A 10,743-nucleotide genomic window follows, 5' to 3' on the forward strand; every position below is an offset into this window, starting at 1 on the left:
TTGCTTCTATTCTAAGATACCACTTGTTCTTCAACCTGATGAATGTGATGATCCGTGACACTCATCATCATTCTCACCTATGAACGTGTGCCTGACAACCACCTCCGTTCTACCTTCAATTGAGTGTGTATCTCTTGGATTCCTTAAGCAGAATCTTCGTGGTATAAGCTAGAACCCATTGGTGGCCATTCTTGAGAATCCAGAAGGTCTAAACCTTGTCTGTGGTATTCTTAGTAGGATTTAGGGATTGAATGACTGTGACGAGCTTCAAACTCGCGATTGTGGGGCGTTAGTGACAGACGCAAAAGGATCAATGGATCCTATTCCGACATGATCGAGAACCGACAGATGATTAGCCGTGCTGTGACAGAGCGCGTTGAACATTTTCACTGAGAGGACGGGAGGTAGCCATTGACAACGGTGAAACCCAACATACAGCTTGCCATGGAAGGATCCTTGCGTGCATGAAGAAGAAGACAGTAGGAAAGCAGAGATTCAGAAGATGGAGTATCTCCAAAACCTCAACCTGTTCTCCATTACTGCAAAACAAGTATTTATTTCATGTTCTTTTACTTTTTACAACCAAATCTGAGAATTATTGATATCCTGACTAAGAGTTATAAGATAACCATAGCTTGCTTCAAGCCGACAATCTCCGTGGGATCGACCCTTACTCACGTAAGGTATTACTTGGACGACCCAGTGCACTTGCTGGTTAGTTGTGCGGAATTGCAAAAGTGTGATTGTGATTTCGTGCACCAATGCTCTCGCTCCTTTGTGTGCTTCTCATCCCGGCCCAGAAGTGGTGATCCAAGTAAATTGGAATCCATATATGCCAATCCTCGTACAGCTCTGCAAAACAAATCGAACCCATAAGGTGTGTTGAACCGAAAACAGTGCATGCTTTGAGAAAAAAAGATATGAGCAGGAAAATAGTTCGAATTGAAATCTCAATTACCTGAAAGCCACTTGTTGCCTCCGAGACTGTACTTTCTGAGGAAATTGATCTAGTTTTTGTCACATGCTTCTTTTGTGTACGAATTCCAAACAACATAGCTCATCTCTTGTTCAATTTCGTTGTGTCCCTTGTAGCTGTTTAATTTGCTTGGGATCTTCTTCATAATGTGCCAGATGCACCAACGGTGAATTATTGTTGACATGCACAGCTCAATTGCCCTTTGAATCGATGCGCATTGATCGGTAAGACTAAATTTTGGTGCCTTCCCTCCCATGCAACGTAGCCAACACTCAAATAGCCTTTTGAATGATTGGATGTCCTCATTTTTCATCAGCGCGCATCCGACGAGTGTTGACTGGCCGTGGTAATTCACGCCCACAAAAGAACCTAAAACCAAATTGTACCTGCATAAATAACAAGCAAACTGTGGTGAACTGAAATATATACATGCATTGAACGTCAAAATATATTTGAATGAACCGAATACATGTTTGTGTTATACGTGGTGTCAAATGAAACCACGTCTCCGAAATATTCAAATGCAGCCCTGCTTCTTGCATCGGCCCAGAATGCATGTTTAATGCAATGATCGCCTTCAAGGTTGAGCTCAAAGAAGAAATTTTGGTTCTTCTCTTTCATTCTTACTAGGTACTTCCCAAATTCTTTGGCATCGTCTTCTTCGAAAATATTCCGTACTTCCCTTGTGATGTAATTCCTGACATCTTTTTCAGTAAAACCTACTTGACGGTGGCTACCAGCTGCTGCCATAATTGATTGGTAAGTTTGTTCGGTCTGATTCCGGCTTCATCGTTGGTTTCGATGGTGCGACGCACAAACATGCTAAGCTCCCTATGTTGTTTGAGCATCTCAGTCTGGTCTGGACAACAAGGATGTGAGTGATTCAAAACAACTTTGAAAATTGTCCAAAGACCAACATCCTTCATTATGTGTACGTAACCAGACAATTTAACCCAGCTGAAGAGTTTGTCTTCAAAGTTGGAGATATCTTGGATTTCCACCTCCCCTCTCTGGTGCATACAATTAGTTGATTCTTAATCTTGTCTCCATCCCGAGTCGTGTTCCTTATTTTCGTAGAAAAATCGGCAAGTTTGGAATAATGTTTGTAGAACTTTCCAGCTTCTTCTAGTGTCTTGAAAATCATTCCTACCTTTGGGACAAATTTTTCATCCACAACATAGCTGGTCTGCATGGTGAACCGAAATCTTAATTATGGTGAACCGAAAACATAATTACAGTGAAACAATTATATAGTGCTTAGGGAACAGAACAAAATATATTCGTCTAATTTTTTTTTACTTCTTTCTGCATACCGAACCGAACACATGGACATGGTGAAACAACTCTATAGTTACTCATAGTTACTCACACTTACTCACAGTTACTCATAGTTACATATTATCAATTCAATTCAGATATAGATCACCTCAGTCCATTCAATTCACTTCAAATAAAATTAGCAATTGCATTCAATTGAATTCGATTCAAAATTCAATAATCCAAACCTCATCAAATTGCTACGTTTCGCAAGAATTATCCAAATTGCACTCATTCAACTGATTTGAAGTAGATTTATTAATAGTTTCAATTCAAAAGTGCCGATCAAAGAAAAAAACGAAGAACAACAACAAAGCTAATTACGTTAAAGTCAATTCAGATCCATAATACAGAGAAGAAAAACGCGAACAAAAAAGCACAATAAGTTTAATTAGGTTGAAGAAGAAGAAGGAAAAGAGGAAGAAGAAGAAGAACCAAAAAAGAAACGGAAAAGAAAAAGAAGGTACTTGAATTACGTTATATAGAAAGGTTTACATTGAGAAAGATGGATCATACAAAAGAAGAATTACGTTATATACATTATATGAGACACATGTAAAACAAACTTGAGTTTGGGTGAGAGAAAACACGTGTGTACTTGGATAAAATCCATATAATTTTTAAATAGATGTAAAACTTTTCCATATAAAAATCTATCAATTTAGTTGCTAAATCATATTAAATCATATTAGAGATAGAATTTAAGTAATTAGGATAAAGAACAAAATTAATAGATTTTTACAAACATATTTAATTAATATTTAATTAGACATGTCAAGTATTATATATGTATTCAATTAACATTTTACATCAATCATTGACCATAATTGTTAATAAAGTAACTGAAGAACAAATAGAATTAATTTTTAATTTTTGATAGACCAATTTAATTGAAAAATTTGAGACATTTAAAAAATATCTTACCTTATGAACTAATTTCACCATTAACCCATGAAATTAAACTCAAAGTTCCTCACATAAAGATGTTTTTCTTCTTCGGCATTCGGCACCATAAAAGCTCCCATCTCCTGGTGTTTGGAATTGATAAACATTTCTCACAACTCATTGTTATCTAATCTAATGTACACATAGTACAACATAAAAAACAGTCATTCAACCTATTAAACCTGTCGACCAAACAAAATTGAAGTTTGCACCTCTAATATATAATTTATTCCATAATTGGTAATTAACAGAGGATTGAGTTTAACAATATCATTTATGGGGCAATTGCGCAAGCATATCAAAGGGGCAAAGATCCATAAAACACAAGGTCTGCTGAGCCTGTCATATAAATATGATTATCTTCCTCCTTCCACTCAATCAGCAAAGGCCCTCCAGGTAGATCAACCGTGCAATTCTGTAACAATTTCACATATTAGAAAACAAAAATAATAACATCTATCCTAATTGGATATTGTTTCATCCAAAGAAAGTTATTTCAAATTTAAGGGAATTAAAATGTGGTATTTTGATTGACTAGGGTTCTAAATTCCCCAATATTTTAAAATGCTCTATCCGAACAGTCGAACACAACCTTAATGAAAATTCATTTTCCTTCTTGTTGCAGGATAAATATAAAACTCAGTATGTCTTCCTAGATTATTTTATTTTGTGTTTAAAAACAGCTTATAATCTGAGACAGCTTTTGACGAAGAAAAAAATATTTTATTGAAAGAAATCAAAATAAAACATGAACATACCCTCCCAGCTCGACCCTCAAGAACTGCTGCAACAACTGTGGCACAAGCTCCAGTTCCACAGGCTAGAGTTGCACCTGCATATAAACAATTTGCAGAAGAAAAAAAAAGAAAAAGAAAGCAAAACCGCAAGAGTTAAGTTCTCCCATATAAATATTTGATATGCAGACCACACATGATTCAACTTTGACATGAACAAGCATATAGATGTTCTAACCTGCTCCACGCTCCCAAACACACATCTTCAGGTGAGAATTAGACAGAACTTGTACAAACTCTGCACGTTAAAACTCATGAGATCATTCCATGTTATCGCAATGAGAGTGCAGAATTGCAATAGGATTAAATGATAACCATTTGGGCCCTTTAGATCAAGCTCAATGAGTCAAAACATGGAGGTTGAAAATTTGGGGTACAGGACAAGGCAGCAGCACAATATTATTGAGGCACTAGTGTAAGAAATAAAAGATTGAAGAGGTGCACACAGTATAAACATAATACAGAGTGTTGACAATCATACTCTAAGCATGAAAATTGACAATCTGACCTGTGTTAGTTCGTGCAGGGAACACCTCATGATTTTCAAATTTTGGACCAATTTCTGCTAGCTTCAAATCATCAACAAGCAAATTCTGTTGCAAATAGAAGTCAAAACAGAAGAAAAAAGTTGTTAAAAGTTATTGTCACACTGCTCTGACAGAGACAGAAGCTTCTCCCGAGGTGTTAAACCAAAGGGTCCAGTAAACAAAAATACTAGAATTTCAAAGGAGCTTTCTTCATTTTGAAATAAAAGGTTGTACATTCAATTGTGCCAATGAATATCTATGCATCTGTAACAGAATATTATCGCAGTGGTCATTTATTGGGTTTTTTTTGTACTTCTTTGCCATCTTACACAGCTTCATCCCTTTGGATAGAAACAAATGCATGAAGAATGAAGATAATTAAAAATGGGAATTGTAACTATGCAATTATATATTGTATGTTAAAAGTATAGACCTGGCTTTCTTCATTACTGAATGTTATACAGTGTGGATTTCCCATGCTAACACAAGTGACATTCCATGTAACTCCATCTACATCTAGTTTTGCTTTAACAACAGCACCGTCCTTATTTGCAGGTAACTTAGTAGGAACATCTGATGGTTTAAGAATCGGCTCCCCCATATCAACTCTGACCTGAAACAGTTAGTACTACAGGAATGAATACCAGATAAGTTTGAAAACAAAACCCTTCAATTCTAAACCAACCAACAACACTAAATAAGTAAACTGCAAATACTAGCTCAATAACAACTTACGTTCCCATCCTCTACGATTTCGGGAACAATGAGACCAGCACCAGTGTGTACGGTAAAACTGCAAACAAACAAACAACAACAAAGCCTTACAAACATTGTTATACGATATTTTCAACAAGCTATTCATTCATAACAAGTCCGCTACCATTACAGATATCCACACAATATCGCAGGCTACTCGCTATAACAAGCAAAACAGTGTGAAATCTTCTGAGTAATTAGAGAATGAGTATTACCTGTGCCTGCCGTGTAAATTCTCAAGCTGAGAAACAAATTTGGCAAAGCATCGCACTCCATTGCCACACATCTAACGAGAAAAAGGTACCAATTTAAGTGAATAAAATATCAACAATCGATAATTAATAACAAAAATAATAATAAAAGAAAGAAGAGTCTATTGATTACCTCCGGTTCACTACCATCAGAATTAAAAATTCTCATGGTATAGTCAGTGCCATTGATTCCAGGAAGAACAAAGATAACTCCATCGGCACCAACGCCAAAGTTACGGTCACAGAGCTGAACGGCTTTCTCAGCAGTGATCTTTGGCTCCGAAGAGTCTCTATTATCAATCTATTCAGAAACCCACACGCAATGTTATAAAGGGGAAAGAAGGTTGGGGAAATGATGACGTGGCGGAATGGCTCACCAAAACGAAGTCGTTTCCGAGGCCGTGGTACTTGGCGAAGTGGAGGAAGCCGGACTCCTTGCGCTCGAGAAACGAACTGGTTGAGGTTTTGACGGGAGCATCGATGCTCATCGAAGAAGAAGAAGCGACGATGCGAGGGTTAGTGTATTTAAGAGTGCGTTGAGGAGTGGCCAAAACGGATAGCGTGGTGGAAGAAGAATGGCGAAGAAGACTGTTGTGGCGGCGCGTCGGAGAAGTAATAGGAAGAGAAATGGTAGCGGCTATGGCCATGGCTGAACGCTGATGATTGCTTCCTGCAATGCTCGACTTCGACTCTCCTCATCGCTGTCCCGATCTGACTTAACGACTTGAATTCGTTGTTTTTTTTTTTTACCATTACAGTGGTTACAGTATTATTGGGCTTTTATGGGCTGTATAATTTGGGCCTCAAATTGGGCTTTTATGGGCCGTATAAGTTGTTCCTCAAGAAAATAATGTTGGCCGAAATCCATAACCATCGGTTCCGTTGATGAATGATGATAACGCTTCAGCATTCTGTTAACCACGGTTAAGCCTGAACCCATTCTCCATCTCTCTCTCTCTCTCTCTCTCTCTCTCATCCGATCCAACTTTAGGTGGTTATTCGGAACAGAATTTCCCCAACTTGGTGTGTTTTCTGATCCGGACGTGATCTGAAAACAATCGAGTTCAGTTCAGAATTCTTATGCTATATCGTGACGAGAGCTTCATGCTCAGGTAAATGGAGACGCAGCGGATAATGGAGATTCCGCATAGGAGCATAGACAAGAGGCCAAGGAAGAGACCTCGTTTAACATGGGACATGCCTCCTCCTCCGCCTCCTATTCCTCCTCCTCTTCCTTGCAAGGTTTTCATTTATCTCATTCTTTCTTCTCGGCATCTTTATCTTTTTCGTAATTTCCCCTATGCTTGATTGCTCGTAATTTCATACTAGTGAATTGATTTGTATATCAATTTGATGCTTACTTTTTTTAAAAATTAAATAAACAAATTTGCCTCTGGTTTGGACATTTTTAGCTCAATTAATGTGTATAGAAATTATTAATTATTATCACAGTTGGTGTATTTCATATGGATGAAGTTTAGGTTGATTTATAAGCAACATTAGGCTTGATTGTTGTGTATAGGAGTCATATAATTTTAAATGATGGAAACATTTTTTTGCTTAATTTTTGGTTGATTGGTCTGTGAATGGTTGCAGGTTCTTCCAGCTTCAAATCGCAGCCAGGAGGTTGGGAATGGCATTGTTCCAAATCATGTTTATTCATCATCCATGTTTTATAGGGGAACGTCTCGAAATGGATCGCCCCCTTGGAGGCCTGATGATAAAGATGGTCACTATGTTTTTGCCGTGGGTGAAAATTTGACACCACGATGTAGGTGATTCATCCTCATTTAATATGAAGTATATTGGTTTGCAATGCTCTGTTTGTTAAGTCTAGTATCATAGAGCCTCCTGCCTTCCCTACTTTTTTTTTTTTTCATCTTTCCAAGTTTCTATTTATGACTCATCTAAACTGAGATTTTGAATGATTAATTTTAACAAATGAATCTCTGTTGGGTAGATTTGTTTTCTTTTGTCATTTTTTGCTATTATGTATAGCTTTATGCTTAGGTCATATGTGTCCTTAACTAAAATTGATTCTGTTATGTTTGCAGACAGGATTCTTGGTAAAATGGGTGAAGGTAGCATCCAAGATTCTGGTTCTTTTTATGGGATAAGATTTTTAAGCTTACTAAAAAAATCCTATTCTTGGAGTTGTTTTATTCCTAAATGTTATGGTCTAATTTGGATGCTTGAATGTCCTTCAGGAACATTTGGTCAAGTCTTGGAATGTTTTGACAATGAAAAGAAAGAAGTTGTGGCAATTAAAATTGTTCGCTCCCTAATCAAGTATCGTGAGGCAGCAATGACTGAAATTGATGTGCTGATGAGGCTAGCCAAACATGATGTTTCTGGTTCTCGGTAAGAGTTCATTCTGGTTCTCTTCCATTATTGGTTGTAGATGTTAAAAAGTAATTGTGGTATAAGTGGTTTCGTTCTTTGCAGTTGTGTGCAAATACGGAATTGGTTTGACTATCGTAATCATATTTGTATTGTAAGTATTTATTGATACTTGTAATTTGATTAATATGACAGGAGTATCTATTCCATCATGTTTAAGTATTCTGTGAGTTAAAAAACTTGCGGATCTATTGAAATGGTTTCAACAGGTATTTGAGAAGCTTGGACCAAGCTTATACGATTTTCTACGCAAAAACAGCTATCGTTCTTTTCCCATTGATCTAGTTCGGGAGTTTGCCAGACAACTTTTGGAGTCTGTAGCATGTGTGTGAACATATCTTGTACCAACTACCAAATTATTATATATTTTATACATATATTGTGCTGCTTTTCTGTTGGGAGGTTAATTTTCAAGACACATGTAATGGCTCATAAATATTGAATGCGGATAGTTAAGCTTGATGTTTGAAAACAAGTGAAACTATTATTGAGTTAACAGAAAATAAATATTTATGCTTTTAAGACTCTTATTTTATTCTTAATATCTGCAGTTATGCATGATTTATGCTTGATTCACACTGATTTGAAGCCAGAGAATATTCTGCTTGTCTCATCAGAATTTATCAAAGTGCCAGATTATAAGGTATCCTCTTTTCAGTCATTATCCTACTATGCTGATTCAACTTTCTTTGTCAATTGTCAGTTGCTGAAACTAATGTGTAGGTGCTGGCAAATGTTGTTAACAAATTCACTTTTGAACTGTGTAGTTGCATTTTTTTTTTTCCTTGCTAAAAAATATCGGCACTTGTGCTAGTTTCTGTAAGATAGTTTTGGGTAAGATAGTATCTATAAGATAGTTTTGGTTAAGATAGTTTTGGTTAAGATAGTTTTTGTATTCATGGAAGTTTTGTTGCACTTGTTCGTTCTCAACAACTCAAAGATCAAAATTTAACATCCATTCTCTTTTGTCGCCATGTTCTTCATTTGTGACATTTAAGTTTTTGTCACGGACCACAAAAGATGGCTCCTATTTCAAGAATCTTCCCAAGACAAGTTCCATTAAACTCATTGATTTTGGGAGTACAACATTTGAGCATCAAGATCATAGTTATGTAGTGTCAACAAGACATTATCGTGCACCAGAAGTTATCTTAGGTAACTTTTGTTCCTTGCGAAATTTATGCTTATTGGATCAGTGACCATACCTTATATTTACTATCTATATTTAGTATTTACTATCTCTTGTTTTTTCTATAGGTCTTGGATGGAATTATCCTTGTGACCTTTGGAGTGTAGGCTGCATATTAGTTGAACTTTGCACAGTAAGTAGTCAACACTCTAATCCTTTATGGAAAGGTTTAAAAATAGTTGTCCATAGCTGGCCTAGAAAATTTGATATGCTATGTTTTGTCTACCTTAGAAAATGTTATATGGTATGTCAAGGGATCAAAATAACTTTCTAATTGGTCAATTCATACCACTTGGAAGTTTGGATTGGGTAGCTAGTACCTATAACATGTGTTGATGACATATACATGTTATTTCCAACAGGTTTTTGATCTTGAGGCCTGTTGATATTTATAATGGCTAGATTATATTCTTATTTCTTGTTGCTATACTTCCATCAACAAAAAACCTTTTCTATGATCTTTAATTTGTGTCTTGGGTTATTTTATTTCAGATTTCCATATATGTACTTTTGTTTATTTTTGGTCTTGTCTAATGTTCCTCTTCATTTTATATTAACAGGGTGAGGCACTTTTCCAGACGCATGAGAACTTGGAACATCTTGCCATGATGGAGCGAGTTTTAGGGCCACTGCCTCCCCAAATGGTGGTCAGGGCAGAGTAAGAGCTTTTGGATTCTCTTTGAACTTGGAAATATTTTTTCTCGTCAACCTTTCTGTGGATTTTCATGTAATGCCTGGTACTGCAGTCGTCGAGCCGAGAAGTATTTTAGAAGGGGTGCACGTTTGGGTTGGCCTGATAGTTCAACTTCAAGAGAAAGCATGAGGGCAGTTTGGAAATTGCCTCGATTACCGGTAATTCCAACTCTCTGGTTTGCCTATACCTAATTCATCTTTCATATAATTATATATAGTACGTGTTTTATATGATGATTCCGTGGCTTAGTGGTCTTCCTCTTCTACCTGCCACATGTTTTGCTACATTTTTTGCCTTAAAAAGATAATTCTGTAGACGACACTTGGATGAAATTTAGGTCAGTGCAAAAAAGGCTGAGTTGATTAGATGCTTAATGCAAAAGTATTTGTCATCTACACGTGATAGCTTCAAATTTTTCAACTGAGAGCTTCTGCTTACCCTTGTAACCAAGGAACTTAATGATTATTATATCATCTAGTTTTCTTCCATGGTGACAATGTGTCAAGTAGTTTTAATCCAGTTCCTTACCTGTTTATTTCTCTAATATTCCTCTGCAGAACCTTATAATGCAGCACGTTGATCATTCTGCCGGTGACTTGATTGACCTCTTGCAAGGGCTTTTACGGTATGAACCAGTAGAGCGGCTTAGAGCAAGGGAAGCGTTAAGACATCCCTTCTTTTTGCCAGGAGATCCTAAAAGATATGGTTACTCATTATAAGTGACAAAATGGTGTGGAGAAGAAAACACTGCCGAGAATGTAGGGTAATATCAACACAAATACTATGAGTCATTTTATTGCTCCACTGTATAGTGAAAAAGTGGATTGCATCACTTTTTGTACTATGCATTCTTTGTGTGTTAGTCGTCTCCTTTCGTTTCTTCGGCCCTCCCCC

At 36.7% G+C, this 10,743-nt stretch overlaps 2 protein-coding genes across 2 annotated transcripts in view; one reads left to right on the forward strand and one right to left on the reverse strand.

Annotated features, from left to right (window-relative positions):
* Positions 1 to 3,200: 3,200 nt before the first annotated feature.
* Positions 3,201 to 6,272, reverse strand: LOC107493300 (diaminopimelate epimerase, chloroplastic). Its single transcript, XM_016114398.3, has 9 exons — positions 5,944 to 6,272; positions 5,700 to 5,867; positions 5,531 to 5,601; positions 5,295 to 5,352; positions 4,993 to 5,172; positions 4,541 to 4,625; positions 4,211 to 4,270; positions 3,997 to 4,070; positions 3,201 to 3,653 (listed from the first exon to the last, which is right to left on the reverse strand). The coding sequence occupies exons 1-9, from the start codon at positions 6,211 to 6,213 to the stop codon at positions 3,537 to 3,539; spliced, it is 1,083 nt and encodes a 360-aa protein (XP_015969884.1). The 5' UTR covers positions 6,214 to 6,272; the 3' UTR covers positions 3,201 to 3,536.
* A 188-nt stretch (positions 6,273 to 6,460) lies between these two features.
* Positions 6,461 to 10,743, forward strand: part of LOC107493299 (serine/threonine-protein kinase AFC1) — a gene marked incomplete in the record, with an annotated part of 4,446 nt that continues 163 nt past the window's right edge. The window contains 12 exon segments of the mRNA XM_016114397.3: positions 6,461 to 6,808; positions 7,163 to 7,337; positions 7,621 to 7,647; positions 7,774 to 7,927; positions 8,012 to 8,060; positions 8,176 to 8,290; positions 8,518 to 8,609; positions 8,965 to 9,121; positions 9,224 to 9,288; positions 9,716 to 9,813; positions 9,902 to 10,007; positions 10,407 to 10,743. Of these exon segments, the coding sequence (XP_015969883.1) occupies positions 6,683 to 6,808; positions 7,163 to 7,337; positions 7,621 to 7,647; positions 7,774 to 7,927; positions 8,012 to 8,060; positions 8,176 to 8,290; positions 8,518 to 8,609; positions 8,965 to 9,121; positions 9,224 to 9,288; positions 9,716 to 9,813; positions 9,902 to 10,007; positions 10,407 to 10,568 (1,326 nt within the window).

The sequence above is a fragment of the Arachis duranensis genome, chromosome 6 (assembly GCF_000817695.3).
Source record: "Arachis duranensis cultivar V14167 chromosome 6, aradu.V14167.gnm2.J7QH, whole genome shotgun sequence".
Taxonomy (NCBI): Eukaryota; Viridiplantae; Streptophyta; class Magnoliopsida; order Fabales; family Fabaceae; genus Arachis; species Arachis duranensis.

Excerpts from the sequence above, each read along its gene's own strand:
- LOC107493300 (XM_016114398.3), bottom strand. The coding sequence starts at position 6,213 with ATGGCCATAGCCGCTACCATTTCTCTTCCTATTACTTCTCCGACGCGC. Across the intron at positions 5,602-5,699 it reads CTGATGGTAGTGAACCGGAG|ATGTGTGGCAATGGAGTGCG; the intron begins GTAATCAATAGA and ends TTTTCTCGTTAG. Across the intron at positions 5,173-5,294 it reads AAATCGTAGAGGATGGGAAC|GTCAGAGTTGATATGGGGGA; the intron begins GTAAGTTGTTAT and ends TAACTGTTTCAG.